Source organism: Notolepis coatsorum (genome assembly GCF_963971535.1).
Source record: "Notolepis coatsorum genome assembly, chromosome: 7".
In the NCBI taxonomy this organism is placed as follows: Eukaryota; Metazoa; Chordata; class Actinopteri; order Aulopiformes; family Paralepididae; genus Notolepis; species Notolepis coatsorum.
In genome coordinates, this window is record NC_140171.1 from 7,191,266 (window position 1) to 7,214,773 (window position 23,508).

Here is a 23,508-nt window from a genome sequence, read left to right on the forward strand (position 1 = left end):
TGTCTCTCTCTCTCTCTCTCTCTCTCTCTCTCTCTCTCTCTCTCTCTCTCTCTCTCTCTCTCTCTCTCTCTCTCTGTGTACTGTAAGCGTTCACCCAGGTTTATAGTTGGAGGGTAAATTCAGAGAGGGGTTTATTCCAAAAGGCTGTACATCTATTTGGGAATCAAGTTTTTACCTGATATTTGCAATACGTCAATCAATGTTTTAAAAGAAGATACACGTGATTTCAGAATCTAACATATAACCGATTTTGAAATCAGTCTGAAGAAAGATGTCTGGTGAGATTCATTGTTGATAATCTTAGTAGGTGTCACAATTTTAAACCACAGATGGAATGGTATATATTTACAGCATATATATATACATATCCATATCGGTCTGAATATACCTGCATATAATCTTTCTATATATCTACTTGCATATAACACCCTGCATAAAACCTATATAACTCTGTATGATGGCATGTACAATAATTCTGTATATATATATATATATATATATATATATTTATTCTTACCGTGTCTATCCACCTGTCTGTACTTTTACATATCTATATCTATATCGGTACATACCCCCAACATAATACTACAACTCTGTACATACATCTGATTAGCATTACACCCAGTAGTACTAATATAATATATATTTTACCCAGTTTTACCTGTACATTGTATATTACTATTTAGAATAGAATAGAATAGAATATACTTTATTGTGATTATACTTGCGTACAACGAGATTTTAGGACTCAAACTTAAGGTGTTGGTGATAGAAAATAAGCATAATAAGTAATAAAAAATAATAATCACAATACTATACAATATGATACTATACACACAAATAATACAAATTAAACAATGTCCCAATACTATGCAATATACAACAATCACAGTGTCAGACAGTAGTGGGTAGATAATTGCACTTATGATTATTGCACTTGAAGGGTACAATATTGCACTTGAAGGGTAGAATATTGCACTTGAAGTTCAAGTTGGGAGAAAATAGCATTGAATGGTTGTATATTGCACAGTGTGGGAGGGGGGGGGGGAGGGGTGGCATTTCCTATTACTGTTACATTTGCTCTCCGGTTGGATGCCAAACTTCTTTTCGTTGTACTGTACTTGTGCTGTATGACGGCGATAGACTTGAATATAATCTAACGAAACTCTTCAAATACCGAATAATATTCAAATGTAAACCTGTTCAAGTTTCAAGTTTGTTTATTATATTTGAAGCATGAAATGCTTGTGTCTGTATGAGCCCCTGAGATTGTGCTACATACAGTAAAAAAAAAAGTAAGTAAAAAAAGTAATTAAGTAAAAAGTAAGTAAAGGAATGTTCAGTCAATATACAATATACAATACAGAGTAAAATGAGTAACAGTGAGGTACAATGCAGAAATGAGATGAGGTACAAACTTAGGATAGGGTGCAAATGAGTTATGAATGTAGTGCAAACCTCTTTAATAAGTTCCCCTGTATATTCAAATGTAAACCTTTTGAATGTAGTGCAAATCTCTTTAATAAGATACCCTGTAAAAAAAAAGGTCTGCAGAGTCTCTACTTCCTGCGCAAACTAAACACTTTTAATGTGGACAAAACACTTATGGTTTTGTTTTACAAATCTTTAGTTGAGTCCATTTTAACTGTTTGTATTGTCTCCTGGTATGTTGGCAACCTGTCGATACAGAACAAAAACAGTCTGGCCAACATAGTCAAGATGGCCAGCAAGATAATTGGGACCCAGCAGCTTTCCTTGACAGACGTTTATAACAAGAAGACAAATTCTGCGGAAGGCTCAGACGATCTTAGACGGCTCTGACCATCCTCTCTTGGAGGAGTTTGTCCCCCTCCCCTCTGGCAGGAGATATAGGCTCCCCGGGCTAAAGAGCAACAGATTAAAATGTTCATACATCCCCAGGGCACTGAATGCACTTAACTTCCTTTAAAAATAACTAATGCATTTTCCTTTTCTTTCTCCTGGTTGGATTCTGTAAGATGTGATGTTTCTTGTGTTGTGTTATTTGTAGGGATGCTCGATATTGGCTTTTTTACCGATACCGATATTGTCCAACTCTTAATTTCTGATACCGATATCAACCGATATCAACCGATACCGATATATGCAGGGTTTCCCCCCCCAAAAAAACAGAATAATTTCAGGTAATTAACATTACATATCTCTTGTTGTGGAATTAACACAACATTATGCATACTTTTGACAATAAATAAAATCAGAATTTGTTCTTACTTGCTTGCCTGGGTAAATAAAGGTTATAGAAATGTAAAAAAATAAAAAAATAAAAAAAATTAAACCGATACCGATATTTTCCGATATCACATTTTAATGCCGATATCGGCCGATAATATTGGTAGGCCGATAATATCGGACATCCCTAGTTATTTGTTGGTGTTGTCTCTACCACTGCTGCAAAGCAAATTTCCCCTTGAGGGACAATAATGTCTGAACTGAACCGTATATTATTCAAATGTAACCTTTTTTAAATCCACGCCCTTGATGTCCCCCCCCCCCCTCCTCCCTCCTCCCCCCCCCCCCACAGGCAGCTTCGTGCTCTGCTGGACGCCCGCGCTGGTGCTGCTGCTCCTCGACGGCCTGGGCTGCGAGCGCTGCAACGTGCTGCGCTACGAGAAGTACTGCCTGGTGATCGCCGAGTGCAACTCCCTGGTCAACCCCATCATCTACTCCTTCCGCGACCGCGACATGAGGAAGACCTTCAAGCGCATCCTGTGCTGCATGCGCGGCGGCGGCGACGGGGACTCCTCCGTGGCGCGCTTCAACACCCTGGAGCAGTCTGAGGTACAGTCTTCTGAGAGCAACGGCGGAGGCCATCACCACCCCGACCCCGACAGCGGCCACCACAAAGAGAACCACCTCGCTGCACACAGCGGGGATTAGGAGCGGTTTTTATATAACCACAACACCGACTGTGTGTCCGAGGGACCTGTAATAAAACCTCCACTGGTCTTACACCAAACATACATGACACATAAACCACCACACGCAGGACCGTACGAAGCGGTCATCTCTAAACCAAAACCACTATGATACACCTAACACACACACGCACGCACGGAACGGTACACGATATGAATGATTGTAAAAGGACTACGTCAGGAGTCGCGCCCGCGAGATCGAAGCAGCTGTTTATCCATCCTCTGCTTTTACCAATGACGCATAGTACGCTGCAGCGCTGCGGTTGATGGACTCTGAGGAGAAGTAACCACTAATACGTCCTACAACAGGTACATGTTCCTTAAGTACATGTGCTTGATCTCTTAACTGGCACCGACACGGTCTCTGGATTTTTTTTAATACAATAGACCAAATTAAAGCCATATTTGTTGCCTGTCGGTTGCCCTTTGAGGCGACAAAATCCGTTCAGCGGTTCCCGAGTTACATGCCGATATGTGAGGCGTGCGCCAAAGTACACGGCAGGGCTTTTTTATATTTTTTTACCCCCGACTCCCGGGGCTCTAGCTCCGTCAGTCATTTGGCGATCTCGGAAATGATCGGACAGGGTTGTAGCCAATGAGTGTGGCTTTGCAATGATACCCCACGTGGGGATCTGCAAATCAGGGATCTAGGTGAAAAGTTACGAGTGAAAACAGGAAGAGAAAAAAACGCCAAATTAATTGAAGTCAATAAGGAAAATGTACTTAGCTTTTTTTTTCTTTTTTTACAAATCACTGTGGAGTTTTTCGCTCCTAATCACTAATTTCTGAACAGATTTGTATGGAATTTGGACATGTACTACATAGGACTTCAGGCTATGGACCCAGGATGTTTTCCAGCTCATACCAATTTAATTGAAAATACTATATTTGGATATTGCAACTACTACAGAAAAACCTGAGTAACAAGTTTTTCTACAACTCAAGTTCAGACCTATGTTACTCTATTTCATTAGCACTGAAAGTGAGATCAGAAACGTCAGAATGTTATCTTTCAAAAGAGACCAGGCTTATGCATGTGCTACAAGTATAAAGTATAAAGATACGCTTTTCAAAAAAGGTATGCAGTCCTCAAGTTCAAGTTAAAAAATGTCCACTTTTCTGGGCGCCAGTTAACCACTTAAGTACATGTGCTACAACCATTAAGTACATGTTCCTTTCCACATGCACTGTTAGTGTTAACCCTACATGTGCTACAACCGGTACATGTTCCTTAAGTACATGTGCTACAACAGGTACATGTTCCTTAAGTACATGTGCTACAACCGGTACATGTTCCTTAAGTACATGTGCTACAACCGGTACATGTTCCTTAAGTACATGTGCTACAATTGTTTATTGTTTATTGTTTAAAAGGATCCCCATTAGCTGCCACCTAAGTGGCGAGCTAGTCTTCCTGGGGTCCACACCGAAAGACAACAAAAAACACAAAACATAACAACATGAGATGCATATGACAATCACAATTCACTTAATTAACAATGATAATCTAAAAACAGTAAAACATTGTAGACATCATTATAAACATCAGAATATTTTGCTCACATATTTAAGTAGTGCATTCTCAGGTGGTATTTGAAAGACACTTTGCTATTCAATTTACTTATGTTCAGTGGGCAGTTATTCCAATGATTGATGGCACGATAAACAACAGTCCTCTTTAAAGCATTTGATTTTGGACATGGTAACATAATCTGTCCATCATCGGCTGACCTATAGTAAAATAAGAATGAACCTGACTGCATCTGACAATTTGTTTGCATAAGAAAACAGGTTGAGACGAAAAGACAGTGTTCCTGACAAATTTAACCGTGTTGAAAACCAGCCTATTCTCTACCGTCCGTTAACCATGAGAGTTACAACAGGTACATGTTCCTTAAGTACATGTGCTACAACAGGTACATGTTCCTTTCCACATGCACTTTTAACCCCTTCAGGTGTACCAGCTCATAACATAATGGAATCTTTGAGAAGCGAAGGTTCTCACAAGGGTTCGACGGCATTTACCTGCCGTCGAAGGTTAGGGGGCGCTACTGTAGACGTCCCGAGATCGACTTCAGAGATAATCGTAACGAGTAAGGCTGAGACCACTTTTTTAACTGCGTGAAATCAATAAGTGAAATGTGAGAAGAAGAAAAAAAATGTATACTATACTAAAAGTCCTTGCGACATACTAGCGTCATGTCCAAGGGGTCTACTTGTACATCAAGCTGCCTCACGCTACGGAAACAGGAGATAGGCTCCTGCCCCATGTGCCGTTACGGCTCGAGAACCATTGGTTCTCAAAGGCAAACTTCCATACTAAAATACTAGGTCTTGTGGCATGTTTTAGTTAAAACATCCCCATTTCACGTCAATTCAGTTGAATTGCAACTCTGCACCGTGCCTTCAAATATGCAGCGCACTCCTCCATCACATCCAGAGACCACCGACTGTAACATGAGAAGGATCACTGTCGTGGTTTTGAATGGGGAAATCTGTAACACTAAAGATGGCGGCGACGACGACAAAGAATTGCTGCAAAATAAACATAAATTTGTTGTTTAAATAATAATAATAAAAATACAAAAAAAAATACTAATAAAAATATCGACATTTATCGATAATTTTGTCCCGATTCAGCGATTCTTCCAAATGGCATATCGTCTCGGCCTTAATAACGAGTACACCAGAGAGCGCTAAAGGGGAGCGTGGAAAGGCTTTAACGACGGCTGATTTTGCTCCGTGTTCGGCAAGTGTCCCGCGACTACAGCTCTGTGTGTGTCACGCTCTCACTCTGTCAAAACAAGCTCACAACGTCACCTCGGAAAGAAGTTCACGTCGAATTGAAACGGCGGTTATATGACGTTTCAATGGTTATCGGCTGCCTCGAGTGTGGGCACTGGGCACGCGTCGCTGGCCCTCTGTGTTTGAATGGTTATTAGCCGACTCGAGTATGGGCACGCCGCGTCGTGAAGTCGTTTCCGGTAGATGATGAGCGCACGTCGCTATTCCGCTCTCGCTGAGGATGTTGCACGTTCCGACTGGCGGGAAAACGGGCAAAACGGCCATTACTGAGTGATCACAATCAAGTCCATCAAATAATACTAAATCAAGGCCGTCGAACTCGCACAAGGCCCCGCGGTTAGTGCAGGGTATTGTTAAGGGATGGGCATTTTAAAGAAAAATCCAGATCGATTGATCGCATGCTATACTCGAGTGATCGTGTATTACTCGAAAAGGGAAAAAACACTTAAAAAAAATATATATATAATAAAAGTTTAGAATTTTTTGATTTATACATTTTTTTTTACTTTACTTTGTTCATTCACGTATATATGTTTAAGGAAACCAACACCAATCTGCATAATCTTACACATACATGTGAAAAATATGTAAAAAAAATAAAAAATGTAAAGAAAAAAGATATTTCATAAAAATGAATAATTTAGATTTTTTTTTCTTTTTTTTCCCCCTCTCATAGCTACGAGTAATCGATTACTCACGCCCATCCCTAGTATTGTTTGTTATCGCTACACGGTGCAGGTACTACAGCTGCTTTCTAGTGAAGGCAGGCCTTGGTTTCTTAGGGCTCCAAGGCAACAGCTAACGGGTGATGTGGACCCAAGAAGCTTTTCATGATTGTTTTATTTTTTATTTTTGTAACATTTGAATATTGCATTTTTGACATTGATATTTGATAATAACCAACCTGACTCACATTGCCTCATATATATATATATGTACATGTGTGTATATACGTATGTATGTTTATGTATATGTGCGTGTGTGTATATATATATATATATATATATATATAGATGTATATCTCAGTATCTTTGTTTGCGATTCACTCAAATGCCAGATTTGTATGCAATGTTTGCTGCAGTAATTCTGTATCCCGTGCGACACCGATTAGCCTCTCCATGTGCTGTGTGTGTTTGTATGTTTGTTGCTGTTGCTAGTACGTGTGTTAGGTTGTCTGCTGGGGCCTGTTACAGTCTCTAAACCACTCCAGATGTGTGCTGGTGGTTACTAGCATGGGTCCAGCTCCTTCCCATACTCCCTCTGACTTTTTGTGCTCTGGCATGTTACAGGCATGTACACTCAAGCCACAGGAATACACACACACACACACACACACACACACACACACACACACACACACACACACACACACACACACACGTAGAGACTCCGCTCTGTCATTACTTATAGCATGGCGGTACAGTCGTGTGTGTGTGTGTGTGCGCGCACACACTGATGTAATCTTAAATATTTACACTTCCTGTCAGTGACGTCACTGATGGGGAAAAAAGGCCAGCAGCTATAAAGTGTGAAGGGGGGGGGGGGGGGGGGGGGAAACATTTAAGTTTCGGTGACCTGTGATCGCAAAACACATTCCGTGCGTGTATGATTACACACACACACACACACACACACACACACACACACACACACACACACACACACACACACACACACACACACACACACACACACACACACACACACACAATGACATAAGTTAGACATTTGCAGACATTACCACTTACTAGTCAAACATTACTGTAGCCAGCAGCACTCTGAAATATAAGATTACTGTAGCTAGCTGTACTCTGAAAGAGGAGATTACTGTAGCTAGCAGTACTCTGAAAGAGAGGATTACTGTAGCTAGCTGTACTCTGAAAGAGGAGATTACTGTAGCTAGCTGTACTCTGAAAGAACATTACTGTAGCTAGCTGTACTCTGAAAGAGGAGATTACTGTAGCTAGCTGTACTCTGAAAGAGGAGATTACTGTAGCTAGCTGTACTCTGAAAGAGAGGATTACTGTAGCTAGCTGTACTCTGAAAGAGGAGATTACTGTAGCTAGCTGTACTCTGAAATAGGAGATTACTGTAGCTAGCTGTACTCTGAAAGAGAAGATTACTGTAGCTAGCTGTACTCTGAAAGAGGAGATTACTGTAGCTAGCTGTACTCTGAAAGAGGAGATTACTGTAGCTAGCTGTACTCTGAAATAGGAGATTACTGTAGCTAGCTGTACTCTGAAAGAGGAGATTACTGTAGCTAGCTGTACTCTGAAAGAGAGGATTACTGTAGCTAGCTGTACTCTGAAAGAGGAGATTACTGTAGCTAGCTGTACTCTGAAAGAGAGGATTACTGTAGCTAGCTGTACTCTGAAAGAGGAGATTACTGTAGCTAGCTGTACTCTGAAAGAGAGGATTACTGTAGCTAGCTGTACTCTGAAAGAGAGGATTACTGTAGCTAGCTGTACTCTGAAAGAAGATTACTGTAGCTAGCTGTACTCTGAAAGAGAAGATTACTGTAGCTAGCTGTACTCTGAAAGAAGATTACTGTAGCTAGCTGTACTCTGAAAGAACCTTACTGTAGCTAGCTGTACTCTGAAAGAACATTACTGTAGCTAGCTGTACTCTGAAAGATAAGATTACTGTAGCTAGCTGTACTCTGAAAGAACATTACTGTAGCTAGCTGTACTCTGAAAGAACATTACTGTAGCTAGCAGTACTCTGAAAGGGAATGGTAATACGATATAAAAGGGATACTATATGCCAACTATAAATATCTTTATTTGAGGATTTCAGGATAATATACACCTTAATACTCATTATTTTCATACTATAGCCTTACCTTTGATGTACATTTTGGCATTTGAAACCGTGACACGTTTTTTTTTAATGCAGTGATTGTTGCCAATGAAAACCTTTGCCATAAAATGAATAAATGTACAGTTTTGAATCCACCCACGTCTGCCACGCTGCTTGTTTAGTTACGTCTGCCTGCCTGCCTGCCTGCCTCCATCGTGTTTGTATTGTGCCGTGATTGTCTCGTCCGTCTCTCTGCCAAATGCAAATCTCTCTCAAGCCCAGGCTGCAAGCACCCAGCATCTCTCAGGAAGAACGTAACGTTTGTACGCCGATGATCCTCTCCTCTTAACCAGTGTCCCTCGTCTCGCTGGTTCAGACGTGACTAACCCGTTATTATTCTCTCTTGTCTTTCACTCCCTAATGCCTCCACCTCTTACCGATCCACACCCTCTTTTATTCCTATTCCTGTGTTTGGCCATTCTCCCCCCCCCTCTCTCTCTCTCTCTCTCTCTCTCTCCCTCCATCCCTTACCTGGTCCTGATTACCATCTATACTTTACTCCTCCATCCGTCATCCCTCTTTCCAGGCCACTAAGTACCGCAATGGTGAGCCTCCTCAGGAGAAGCCCAATGGAATGCCCCTCATCCTGGAGGACTCGGAAGACATCCAGGCCTCATCGGAGAGCTGACACTTGACACACACCAAGATAAACATTCACAACACACACACTCACAACATGCATGCATGCACACACTTGAAGCTGAAATCCATCGATCTTGGTATATGGACACGTATGGCCTAAAGACCAGTGTTACACATTCTGGCAGTGCCCCCCCCCCCCCGAAATTGCCCCCTGAAGATGGTAACGTCCTTAATTAACACTAGCTAGCGTTGGCTGTACCACCTGGTAGCTGACGTAGCTTAGCCTCTTAATGGTTGGTTAGCTAGCTAACGTTAGTGCTAACGCAAGCTAACGTTAGTGCTGCTAACGCAAGCTAACGGCGAAAGTGGACGTTCGACGCTTGGCGTCGTAGGATAGGTTATAGGAGGACGGAGTGATGTCGAACATGACGTCTTTTAATATAGTTGCTCACTGTGTGAATCTCCAATTTGTTTATATTTGGTAATGTTAATTGTTATTCGTTGAGGCTTCTACGGCTCCCCCCTTTCCGTCCCAAATACTTTCTGGGGCTTACTGCGCCTCCTCGGAACGTCACAGACGAATGGTTTTCACTGTAGGAGACTTCCAACACACCCGAGCGTTTTCCTAGAAGGTATGTGAAGTCTCATGTTGGGGATGCTCACTCGCAAGCCTCCAAGTCTAGCAATATAGTTTGACTGATTTATATTTTTTTAATTTGTTTTTTTTAACGGTCCAATCACCAGACTCAGGAATGATTTGCCCTGTGGATATAGTATGTTATCCTTATTTTTTATTATATATTATTATCATTTGTAATATGAATAGAAAACTGGAATAATATCTCGACACGTTCAGATTTGGCCCTCGGTGTGGCACCAGGTGGCACGGCGCGTCCTCCTGCCAGCATCCAACACGCCAACACGCCAGAATCATGCTATAAAAACTGCTCTTACTTCCATTTCAGATTGTTTCACTGGGGTTTCATTGTTAAGATGTCCTTATGTTAATGTTGTGACTCGTGTCATTTTTTTTTTAAATGTTATATCAATTGTTGTTTTTATGATTTATATACAAAACTGTCATTACAATCGCATTAGGAAAAAGCTTCATGTACAACATTGTCGTCGACGGTAAACATTTATGGATTTAGTTTAGGTCTTTCTCCGATATGTACTCATGCAGTATATTGTAGATATTGTGACGCCTCCTATTCAAATGTAAATCACATAAACGGAGTTAAAGGGACAGTTCGGGTTTTTTGGACGTTGTATGAAATACTACGCCAGTGGGTGTGGTGGGTGCAAAGCTATTATTGGGCTTACTTAGCGAGTCCCATGGGCTGGAGTTCTGGTCGGCTTCCGAGGGGGATGAAGATGACCCTTCAGAAGAGAGGTGAGTAGAGAGAGACAAGCTGGGCATAGGAGGGTGAAGGGGGTAGTGTGTGTGTGTGGGGGAAGGGGTAAAGAAAGGATAAAGTGAGTAAGAATGAGACATGAGCGTAAAACCAACGAGGAAAACTTAAGTCATGTATCTGAAGTTCCCTCTGGGTGGTTGAGACCATAGAGATGCACACTTTTCACCTGACAGCGAGGACTCTCACTGGGGGAGCGTAACGCGTGGGAGGATCACACTACTTCCCCCAGTTCCCTCCCTCGCTGAGCAGGCGCCCCGACCGACCTGTAGGAGTCGCTGTTTACAACGACCAGGATACACACCCCGCCGGCTTCCCACCCGCTAACACTGCCAATTGTGTCAGTATGGACGACCGACCAAGCCGGAGGCACCGCTGACAGCCGGATTAGATACCGGTGTCTCTGCGGTGGTAGGCAGGCGCTTAGTCTGCTGCGCTACCCAGCCGCCCTTGGTTGACTGTTTCTCATGTGTATGTCGTCAACTCCTAGAGGACTCTAGATTTATTTTTTTCTTTATTTTTTTTTGATAATGAAGTTACAGATTCCCATCACTCATTCCGCTAAGTGGCGGTAATGCGGAAATGTCCGTGTCCAACCGCCACTGAATCTCAAATGAGGAAGAAGCAGTGTTGTCTTCTGGGTATGAACACAGGTGGAGATGTGGTCAATAAAACCATTTATTTCTATCCACACCATGACATGCAGGCAAAATATTTTCCCGCCAAAACTAAACCATAGTCCTTCAGCGTTTTGACACGGCTGATACCCGCTACCTGTGATACGGCTCCAGTACTGCATAGTAATACCCCAGCTATTTTCCAAGAAACAAAATGGTGCAGAGTGATAGCAGAATCTGAAGTACTGGAGGACGGTGGTTTTGTCTGCATGTTGTGGTGTGTGGATTAAAACATTTAGATTTTCATGATTTGCTTTCCGGTTCCTCTCGGAACCCTTCCAGAACTACGGACCAACCCCACAGGACAAGGGGTAAGTAAGCTTATAGCTTTGCATCGACTACTCTACTAGCAAGTTAATTCATACAACTTAATGTCCAGAAATCCGAACTATCCCTTTAATTATCTGCAATGTAACTTTACATTTATGTGATATTCAAAATTTATTTTAAGGGATAGATATTTGCACTGGTGTGTGTGAGTGAGTACATGAGTGTGTGAGTGAGTACGTGTGAGTGAGTACGTGTGTGTGTGAGAGAGTGAGTGTATGCAGTGAATGAATGAAGCTGATAAATCTGAAGCAAAAGGGAATATATTTAGTTCACCATCATGTGATGACTCATACAGGGATGTGTTGATTAACCCTGAGGTGGATACAGGATTTGTTACGAGTATCGAGACTCACAGGGCCCCCCCCCCCCCCTCCTCCCCCAGGGTCAACCCACCTGGCCGACTCATCGGGGGGAAAAAAAATACAAAGCGAGCATCGGGCCAACCAGAGTGTTGCAACGTAACACGACTTTGCTTTTCATTAAAAACCCCAAATGTATATTCTCACCACATTTTGAGGCTGTTGTATTCTCTGCGTGCATTTGAAATCCTCGTCTTATCTCAATACTGCAGTGAAACGACACTGTCTGAAACGACACCGACTGACTGACGTAAGAAGAAAAAAAACTCGTTCATTTCGATACCGTTGTTAGGAGGCGGCAGGCGGTCTAACGGCTAATAAATTGCTAATTGACTTCAAAATGTTAGCCGGGACGTCATCCCAGACATGGCTCGGTTGACGACGTGGAGTACGTCAAATGGAAGACTCTTGATTATATAGTAGGGATGTCCGATATTATCGGCCGATATTGGCATTAAAATGTGATATCGGAAAATATCTATCGGTTTTCAAAGATTTTTTTTTTTACATTTCTATAACCTTTATTTACCCAGGCAAGCAAGTAAGAACTAATTCTGATTTTATTTATTGTCAAAGGTATGCATAATGTTGTGTTAATTCCACAACAAGAGATATGTAATGTTAATTACCTGAAATTATTCCGTTTTTGGGGGGAACCCTGCATATATCGGTATCGGTTGATATCGGTATCGGAAATTAAGAGTTGGACAATATCGGTATATCGGTATTGGTAGAAAAGCCAATATCGAGCATCCCTACTATATAGTCATGTTTTCAAGTTATCTTTCATATTTGAGCCTTGCATGTGACTGTAGGTCCTGATAGAATATTTAGTGTTTAATGCCGCCATACATTTGAGCACCGGGAGAGAGAGAGCTCCCATACAATTCAAGCTGGAAGGAATGTTGATCTGGCAAGCTAGGATTTTTAAGCTACCGTTCGAGCCAATGGGCATGCGTTCCCAATTTAAACGTGGCGACGGATTGGTTTGCAGATCCTTAACTCGGAGGAAACCGCCAACTCAACTCACTCAACGGAGTGACCTTCCCCCGCGCCTTTGCTCCAATCAAAAACGGGTGCTCGGATCAGATTAATATCTGTTGTAGGCTATACATTAACGAAAACCCACTGGACTTCTTTAATTTCTATGGGGAATGAGTCTGGTTAGGTAAAGGCTGAAGGCCTAAGGGCTTTTTCTGGGGGGAAACCTGGAGAGTTGAGTTATGTGTCACACGAGGGATGGATATCAACCACAGTAATAATCTGCCAAACTGACTAATGGAAACTGACCATTCATTAAAGACTTTGAATGTCTCGAGTATCTGTCTGACTTCCTTGTGTGGCCCGTCTGTGATCCGGCAGTTGGACGTAATTATCTGTCTTTGTCAGTAACTTTGTCCGTCTGCCAAACACAAGCGGTCGATTTTGCAAAATTATTTATTGAATTGTATATTATGTACAGTATGTCTCTTTGTAATGAAAGTGCACGACTGAAACAAGTTGTCGATTGATCCTGTGGTCTCGTTCTGTCTCCAAATCTACGTTATTGATACATGAAATTGCCAAACAATATACTGTGTTGTAAACATTGAGAAATTATTGTCAATACACAAACAATATCAAATTATTCAATTCAGGTTATCCTCCCTCTCTCTTTCTTTAAGGCCCTAGTTCATTGTCTCTCAAAGTGGTAGGTGGTGTTCCTGGCTCCAAAAAGGACACGAGGGTATGACGTCATAAATGAAAATACTTCAGCTTGTTTAATCTGAGTACTTTTTTTCAGGTAACAAAGGGAATGTTATGAGACTACCAAATACACACCAAGACTTGGCAAAACACAATTTTCCATGTTCACTGTAGATTTAGGCTTTGTTTATGTGCCTATAATTGTTTTGTTTTATAATAATTTGTTCCAGAAGCTTGCAATACAATTGTTTATCAACCACTGAGAAAAAATAAATAAAAAACATTGCCACTCTCAGGAGACCAAAGCGATTTGAGATTCATCAACTCAACGGGTGTTCGGAGTTCGGCGTCACCAACAGAGCATCTCTTGTCGGTGGTCACTTCAAGGCGAGCTTCCTCTGCATCTTATCCACTGCGACAGTGGCTCAAGGAGGTAGAGCAGTCGGCTGGCGATCCGGAGGTTCCCGGTTCGATTCCCGCTCCTCCCAGGCAGCGTGTCGATGTGTCCTTGAGCAAGACACTTAACCCCCAATTGCTCACGAGCAGGTTGGCACCTTGCATGGTTGCTTCCTCCGTCGGTGTGTGAATGTGTGAGTGAATCAATGGGTAAAATGTGAGTAACAAATTGTAAAGCGCTTTGGATAAAAAGCGCTATATAAAAAAAGCAGCCATTTACCATTCCCACCCCCTTCTTTCCTATTGAAATAGTCTTTTTAGAGAGACGGGTTCCTTCTTAGGGTTGCTAAAGGGGACCATCTTGGTTGATACGGACTCCTTCCTGTTCCCGGCCAGTGAGAACATTTTGGGCGACTGCTCCTCTCTCTTCTGGTTGTTCCCTTTCCCTGCCAGTGAGAACCTATTGGGCGACTGCTCCTCTCTCTTCTGGTTGTTCCCTATCCCTGCCAGTGAGAACATTTTGGGCGACTGCTCCTCTCTCTTCTGGTTGTTCCCTATCCCTGCCAGTGAGAACATTTTGGGCGACTGCTCCTCTCGCTTCTGGTTGTTCCCTATCCCTGCCAGTGAGAACATTTTGGGCGACTGCTCCTCTCTCTTCTGGTTGTTCCCTTTCCCTGCCAGTGAGAACATTTTGGGCGACCGCTCCTCTCTCTTCTGGTTGTTCCCTTTCCCTGCCAGTGAGAACCTATTGGGCGACTGCTCCTCTCTCTTCTGGTTGTTCCCTATCCCTGCCAGTGAGAACCTTTTGGGCGACTGCTCCTCTCGCTTCTGGTTGTTCCCTATCCCTGCCAGTGAGAACCTTTTGGGCGACTGCTCCTCTCTCTTCTGGTTGTTCCCTATCCCTGCCAGTGAGAACTTTTTGTGCGACTGCTCCTCTCGCTTCTGGTTGTTCCCTATCCCTGCCAGTGAGAACTTTTTGTGCGACTGCTCCTCTCGCTTCTGGTTGTTCCCTATCCCTGCCAGTGAGAACTTTTTGTGCGACTGTTCCTCTCGCTTCTGGTTGTTCCCTTTCCCTATCCCTGCCAGTGAGAACTTTTTGGGCTCCTCCCGCTTCAGTTTGCCCAGGGTGAGACCCTTCTTGGGCTCCTCCCGCTTCAGTTTGCCCAGGGTGAGACCCTTCTTGGGCTCCTCCCGCTTCAGTTTGCCCAGGGTGAGACCCTTCTTGGGCTCCTCCCGCTTCAGTTTGCCCAGGGTGAGACCCTTCTTCTTCTTGTGTTTCTTGTCGGGCAGCGCCCCCTTCAGTTTGCTCCAGGCCCTGTCCAGAGGCGGCTTCTTCTTCTTCTGTATCCCAAAGAAATTCTTCTTCGAGGAAGAGGAGGAGCCCCCCATAGCAAACAGACACACCTGTGGGGGAAACAGTTTTAGATGTGATCATTTTACAGATTTCAGGTTGGTTTTTACATTGTTTTCAGACTGTCACCATTTCACCCCCTGGTTTTTAATAACTTATGTCTTACTTTTTTTACTTGATTTGATCACACCCCTATATATAGATGACTTGAATGATGAATCGTTTTATTTTCGGTCTTTGTTTACAGATAAATCAAAAACACACACGTGTGGAAGTAAGCTCACACACAAAATCCAAATTCAATGACCGAAAAAAGGAATAGGCTGAAACACATGCTTATTTTTGCCTATCCTTTACAATTTCTTAAAAACTAAATATACTTTAATATAAGAGACATTTAAAATATGCTGCAAGATATAATTTTTTTTTCTTTAAGAGAAAAAAGAAAAGAGAAAATAAATGTTTGATGTTTTACTTTAAAACTGTACTCCCGAATTATTTTATCCTTCAGGGCCTTTTTAAATCTCCCCTGAGAGGTACACAACTTCAACTAAGACTATTCCACAATTTAACTCCCAAAATTGCATCTAGCTTTTACATTAGTTCTTACCTTTTTATATGTTTTAAGAATACACAACCCTCTTAAATTATACTTTCCTTCTCTTGGTTGAAAGAGACATTGAATACAAGCTGGTTCTTACTCTTAGCACGAGTATACGATCTCCAAGGTTTTTATGTAAACCATATCTACATTGTCCGACACTTAAACCAAAACAATTGTCTTCTCTTTTTACTTGTACAGACTGAGCTGGTCTATAGCTAAACAGAACAAATGCAATATCCTCAGAAGTCTCTCAGTACACAATCATATATTATACACACCCAGCACCTGAAATATAATTCAAACACATCTACATGGCCTGGAAGGGTTTTGTTTATAGATAATTAAATCAGGACTGCTTTTAAATGTTTTATTTGTTTTTCCAATAGCTATTGATTGATTGATTGAAAATTGTATTAACAGATTGCAGAATGGGTACAGTACAGCTCATTGAGCTCAATACACACAATTGTTAAGGGGATGCTGACCAGAGAAAGACTTTCGTCTTGTTTACATCAGGGTCCCCCATTTTCAATTCACCATAATATATATAAGCCAACATGCATGGCAAAACAAAAGTTTTACACTACACTAAGTGGGCTAATTTGCAATACACCTTTATTCCAAACGTCCTAGCTAACGCATTTCTATAGTCAAATACGAAATACAATCATATAAGTAAACACACATCTGAAAACGAAAAGCACGTCTCATTCACACTCAACACGCACGAACACACAAACACCACGAAACTCGTTACAAATATTCCAACGCACCTTATTTCTTGACCAGCTGATGGAGTTTCAGCGGCGGCCTTGTGTTATTGATCCAGGTATTGTATTCTCTCCATGTGTGGTTCAAGGTGGACCGTCTTCTGAATAATGTTGTTCCCGTAGGGTCGGATCTATAGATAGGGGCCATATAGACTGCTGTTCTGTCTACTACTATGCGCCTGTCATAATAAACATTCGGCATTCTGAAACCAACAGCAGTACGACCGGTTCTGCAACATTTTTAAATGACGTTCTGACTGCACTCCTCCCCCCCCCCCCCACGGCTGCTTGTTCGGCGCACACTGAAATGGTGTAGGCACTATGAATGAAAACTTTATTTAACAGATTGCAGAATGGGTACAAATTAATACAGTACGGCTCAATACACACAATTGTTAAGGGGATGCAGACCAGAGAAAGACTTTCGTCTAGTTTACATCAGGGTCCCCCATTTTCAATTCATAGTGAAATAGGCAGGTTCTGTTGGATATAGATGTCATAATGCCACATCCTCCCTATATAGTCATGGCGAATTTAACGTTGTAGTTGTTTTTTCCCTTTATTGACATTATGCCAAGTAATACCAAATATGTCAATATCATGAACATATCCATTGCATGTTAAGCTATAATAATAATAATAATAATAATAACACAGCAAACGAGTAAATACAGCGACAAACAATTCCATTATGTTATCTATTGTTTAATTGTCTCTAACCTAATGATTAAACACACAAGAACTGCCTCCCTCTCCTGTGATATACACAGTCTGCATTTCCCCCACGGGGATTAATAATGATCCGTTTTATTATCTTAAACTCAACAATGTCAGTATTATCTCGCCATGACTCATTTCTCTGCAATGTGCAATGGAGAGATATATGCGTTGTAAAGGTTTGGACTCTAAAGAGACAGCTCTTATCAGCCTTTCTTCCATGAACTATAAACTACTGTATCATGTCATAGGAAATATTGTTATAACTTAAGCTGTCTAGCGTGGAAACACTGCGAACAGCTGATTGGAGAGACGCGCGCAAGGTGGGTGGTCCTTGGTTTCAGTTTGTTTTGGTCATACACTATCTTTCCCCCCTATACGCGAAACTGTCCACTCAAATGGGTATCGGACAGCTTTTAGGCTTGATTGATTGATTGAAAACTTTATTAACAGATTGCAGAATGGGTACAATACAGTACAGCTCAATACACACAGTTGTTAAGGGGATGCAGACCATGACTTTCGTCTTGTTTACATCAGGGTCCCCCATTTTCAATTAATCAGGACATATATGACATACATGACATACAGATAGACAGTACTGCTACATCTATACATTTATGATGTACCAGATTTGCAAATACAGTACTGTTTGTGATACAAAAAGAGTCCAGAAAAAAGGGAGTATATACATTTGACGTAAAAACTGTACATTGGAGGAGGTTGGGGGGGGGGGGGGGGGGACACTGTACAAGCAAAACTGTACATTGGAATATTGACAACCATACTAGGTAATTTACTGTACATTGGGGGGGGGGGGGGGGACACTGTACAAACAAGCAAAACTGTACATAATAATAGTCCTTGCAGTTGCTGGATCTTAATTAATATCTGCAACTCCTCTAGTTTGGCAGTTTAATTAGAGTTATGCGTGAGGCAGGCGCGCTGCTTTGGACGGATTCATTTGCATGAAGTTGAACCGATACTGTAACTGCTTTAATCTAATTGTACGTTTCATGTTGGGTCACGTGTCATTAGTGTATGTATCTCTTGTCATCCGACGGAACTAAATGACATGGCTATATTATTGCAACGACAATACTAGTATTAGCCCATTCATCTTTTGTATAAAAAAATTATAATGATAATAATTAAAAAATGTAAACACCTATAATACACAATAAACCCAGTCCACACGAGCGGCAGAGAGAACTTGAACGTTCCGGTATGAAGCCGATGCGTCAATCGGAACAATATAGCTCTTGGCTACATTAACAACACACTCGGGCTCCCTCTGTCTGGTACGTTTGATTGATTGAACATTGTATCAACAGATTGCAGAATGGGTACAGTACAGTACAGCTCAATACACACAATTGTTAAGGGGATGCAGACCAGAGAAAGACTTTCGTCTTGTTTACATCAGGGTCCCCCATTTTCAATTAATCAGGACATATATGACATACATTACATACAGATAGTCAGTACTGCTACATCTAGACATTTATGACATACCAGATTTACAAATACAGTACTGTTTGTGATACAAAAAATATACATTTGACGAGAAACTGTACATTGGAGGAGGTTGGTGCATAGGTGGGATGGAGGGGGGGGGGGGGGTTGGGTAGGTGGGGTGGGGTGGGGGTGGGGACTGTACATTGGAGGTGGGTGGGGGGCCTGTACGTTAATGCCAAGCAAGCAGTGCAAAAATGCTTCCGCATTCGTCACCGCACGCTAGTGCGGTAAAGCGCCCTTCTTTTCAGACAAATGCTACCGTGCGTGCACCGGCGGCGGCGTGCTCGCTCAGGTGCGTGCGTGCGCCGGCGTGCTCGCGCGAGGTGCCCGCGCATGCGACACGAGCGGAGCTCAATATATATAAGTCACCGCCCCTTATTCAGTATCCAACAAATAGCTCAATTGGCTAGGACACATGGCTGTGGATCCTATGGCTTGTTTGCTGGTGAGTTCGAATCCCATCGAAAATATTTTTTAACGTGATTTTTTTTTAACGTGTATTCTTTCGCCGATTAAGGTTAGGCATTGTTTCGGAGTTGGTTAAGGTTAGAACGGTTAAGTTTAGGCGCTGTTAAGGAGCTGGTTAAGGTTAGAGTTTGTCAAAGAGAATGGCAATATAATTTCTATGGTTAAGGTTAAGGTTAGGCATTGTTTCGGAGTTGGTTAAGGTTAGAACGGTTAAGTTTAGGCGCTGTTAAGGAGCTGGTTAAGGTTAGAGTTTGTCAAAGAGAATGGCAATATAATTTCTATGGTTAAGGTTAAGGTTAGGCATTGTTTCGGAGTTGGTTAAGGTTAGAACGGTTAAGTTTAGGCGCTGTTAAGGAGCTGGTTAAGGTTAGAGTTTGTCAAAGAGAATGGCAATAGACAGCCTATTTCCGCGAAAATGAAAGGCGCATTACTGCATGCCACTACGGTAAATTTTTGCACTGCTTGCTTGGCATAAAGCTACACGCGGGTGGGGGGGGGGTATACATTTGATTATCGACGAAACCTTACTTGGTCCCAAGAAGAGGGTCTCGTCGTGTGTTATTGGGTTACTTAGGACATTTACTGGAGGGCGTTGACATACCGGACTCTTTCTCCTGAGGTGAAAGCGTGCGACTGGGGCCAGCCAGGCTAGTATACTTGTCACTGCTGCTGAAACTAGGTCACAATGGGTCTTCTGGAATATTTTAGCGCCCCTTCCAGTGACGGATGATCAATGTTAATGCGAATACGCTACTATAGCCATTGTGTGTAGCTTACAGCCACCCTACTCTTGGGAGAGGCCTCTCCTTGCCCCCCTCCCCCCAACACCAAGGCCCAAGGTGCAGTTCCACCCCCTCTATTATTCACACCCCATCTTGACCTATTAGAATTTAAAGGATCATCGATTCTATAGTGTCCCCCTCTCAGGCAGCATGGTGGGCCTGCTACCATACTGTCTTTATACTGTATCACTCACTGTACATATTAATATTACACCTCTGTACATACATCTGATTAGCACTACACTCGGTACTAATTTGTATTCCCAGTTTAATCACCTGCACATTGTATAATAATAATAATGCAGGACCTCTTTAGAGAGGTCTTTATTCGGCACGCAATGACACAACGACATGCAATGGGTGGCACACGCGTGCAATTGTCTTTCTCAGGGTCGCCGATGCGATTGAGCTCTGCTCTCATCCCGTCGTCCTCCCCCCCCCCCCCCCCCCCAAGGGCAGCCGGGAGCAGACAGGGCGTCGGCGAGGTACCGCGCCCCGGGGGACCAATCCAAGTGCTCCTGCCCGTCTTCGTCAGGGACGCGACAGGGTTTCTATTATCGGGGGGGGGGGGGGGGGCGGACCCTTGCGAGCACGGGGAGAGAACATGCAGACTCCACACAGAAAGGCCCGGGAGATACCCATGTGCACCTGGGTACCTGAGGAAAAAAGGCGAAGGCCGGACCAGCACTCTCAGATTAAAAAAAATAATAATTAATGGCAGCCTATGATACAGTATACACCTGGGTACCTGGCAACGCGGAAACCTGGTCCCCATAAGCGGGAATCGAACCCTGGACCTTCTTGCTGTGAGGCGACAGTGTTAACCGCTACACCATCGTGCCACTAGAGGGAGACAGTGTTAACCGCTACACCATCGTGCCACTAGAGGGAGACAGTGTTAACCGCTACACCACTGTGCCGCCTGTATATTGCAGTTGCACTTTACTGTTACATTTGCACTCTGGTTGGATGCCAAACTTATTTTCGTTTTATTTATTTTTTTGATCCAATTTTTCTCCCATTTTCTATATTTTTCTCCCATCCCAATTTCGTATCCTCCAATTCAACCCTCCCCTGTCACGGACGCTGTTTCTTGCCTCCCACAAGCCGGCTGCAATGTGGACTAAGTCATACATAGCACAAGTCCCCTCCGGTACTTGAGGTAACAGCAGTCGCATCTTTTCACCTGCGCAGCTCGATCTCTCCGTGGCGAGGAGTAACGCGTGGGAGGCTCACGCTGCCCCCGACACTTCCTGATTCTACTGCGCAGGCGCACCAACCGACCTGTAGGAGTCGCTGTCCACAACGCCCGATCCCCACCCATCAGTTTCCCTCCCCGTAATACGGCCAATGTGTATTAGTACGGACGACCAGCTAAACTGAAAGCAAATGTGGAGCGCTGGGCTCGAACAGGCAAGCCCAGCGTCTCAAGCATTCGTGGCGAGTGCCTTGCCCACTACGCCACGTAGCCGCCCCTTATTTTCGTTTTATTTTGACTGTACCCGTGCTGTGTGATGACGATACATTTTAATCTAATCTAAGCCATATTCTTAGGGGGGGGGGGGGGCAACCAAACCGAAACCGAAACCTCTAGGCTACAAATCACGTTGGTAAATGGCTGCTTTTTTAGCACTGTTATCCAAAGTGCTTTACAATTTGTTATCACATTTTTACCCATTCACTCACACATTCACTCACCGACGGCGGAGGCGACCATGCAAGGTGCCAACCTGCTCATCGGGAGCAATTAGGGGTTAAGTGTCTTGCTCAAGGACACATCGACACGCTGCCCGGGAGGAGCGGGATTCGAACCATGGGAACCTCCGGATTGCCAGACGACTGCTCTACCTCCTAAGCCACTGTCGCCCCAGGTGGCTGTTGGGATGACATGCAACTATAATTACAGAGTTGCATCCAAACAGAAAAACGGCGCTCTATACCAAAAAAGCCTATATAGCCTAACAGGATCTGGCGCGTATAAGTCTGTTCACATGGTCCATCGTGATGATATTAATCTGTCATGGAAAGAGATGCAGAGAATCACAGAAGATGTGATGTCACAGGAAGAAGGAACGTCTTGCAGCTGAAGAACGTGGCTGGATTATGGCCCCTATGAGGCCCCTTCCTGTAGATCCAGCACAAAACATGTTTGTTTAAGAAGGACATCTCAGAGGGCGGTTAGGTGGCCGAGCGGAGATTGCGTTCGTCACCAACCCCGGAGCTGTGAGCCACCAACCCCGGAGCTGTGAGCTGGATTCGCCTGTTCGAATCCAGCTCACAGCTCCGGGGTTGTGGGAGAAGCTGGCGGGGTGGGTCCGGGTCGTTGTAAACAGCGACTCCTACAGTTCGGTCGGGGCGCCTGCTAAGCGCGGATAAGATCTAAGTGGGATAGTGTGATCCTTCCACACGCTACGCCCTCTCAGTGAGAGTCCGCGCTGCCAGGTGAAAAGAAGCGGTTGATTGGCTAGACGTGTGTCGGAGGAAGCACGTGGTAGCCTCCACTCTCCCAGACCGACTGTTGGGGGGTAAGTGCGCAGCGACCAGGAAGGGGATTGGGAATTGGCATAATGACTAACATTGGGATGGGAGAAAATCGGAGGAAAAAGGAGGGGGGAAAAGATAAAAAAAAAATAAAAAAAATAAGGACATCTCAGTGTGAACCACATGTGTGTAAAAGTCCACTTTGCAGACAGGAACTGTTATGATATGATATGATATGATAAATTTATTTATATTGCGCCCCTCTCAACCAATAGTTACATCGGCCCGGGGTGCATCCCGGGAGAGAAAGAGAAACAAAAAAGACAGGAACAATACGAAAACAGAAAAAAATACATGCAGGCCAACCAAGCAGATAGAGAACAGACAGACATAATACACCACACATACAACACCATACAAAAAAACTAGCTCATGGATTGTTTATGGCGAAAAGGTGTGTTTTGAGCGCATGGCCTTAAAGGTCCGTAGAGTGCTTCTTGCAGATTTCAGGTTGAGTGGGAGCTTGTTCCAGAGGGTCGGTGCTGCGACTGTGAAAGCCCGGTTTCCCTTCGTCACCAGTCTTGTGTGTCGGGGACTTTTAGGCAGATTTGGTTGTTTGATCGGAGAGATCTGGAGCTGGTTGATTGGACCAGGAGTTCTTTCATGTAGGCTGGCTGGGGCGAGACCGTTTATGGCTTTGTATGTGAACATGAGGATTTTGAAATGTATTTGTTGTTTTACCCGGGAGCCAGTGTAG

The 23,508-nt window shown here is 43.3% G+C and overlaps 2 protein-coding genes across 2 annotated transcripts in view; one reads left to right on the plus strand and one right to left on the minus strand.

The window, feature by feature from the left end:
• The window catches only part of LOC311232604 (lysophosphatidic acid receptor 2-like), a 52,689-nt gene extending 42,066 nt beyond the window's left edge, over positions 1-10,623 (plus strand). Inside the window, exons 3-4 of the mRNA XM_084319464.1 lie at positions 2,561-2,817; positions 9,145-10,623. Coding sequence (XP_084175590.1) covers positions 2,561-2,817; positions 9,145-9,246 — 359 coding nt within the window. The 3' untranslated portion in view covers positions 9,247-10,623. The remainder of the gene's footprint in view (positions 1-2,560; positions 2,818-9,144) is intronic.
• A 5-nt stretch (positions 10,624-10,628) lies between these two features.
• Positions 10,629-16,939, minus strand: LOC311232241 (uncharacterized protein). Its single transcript, XM_084318980.1, has 2 exons — positions 16,789-16,939; positions 10,629-15,464 (listed from the first exon to the last, which is right to left on the minus strand). Exon 2 carries the CDS (start codon positions 15,447-15,449, stop codon positions 14,361-14,363), a length of 1,089 nt encoding a protein of 362 aa, XP_084175106.1. The 5' UTR covers positions 15,450-15,464; positions 16,789-16,939; the 3' UTR covers positions 10,629-14,360.
• Positions 16,940-23,508: the final 6,569 nt, after the last annotated feature.

Bases quoted from the DNA above. Each gene is read 5' to 3' on its own strand.
- LOC311232241 (XM_084318980.1), bottom strand. From the start codon at position 15,449: ATGGGGGGCTCCTCCTCTTCCTCGAAGAAGAATTTCTTTGGGATACAG.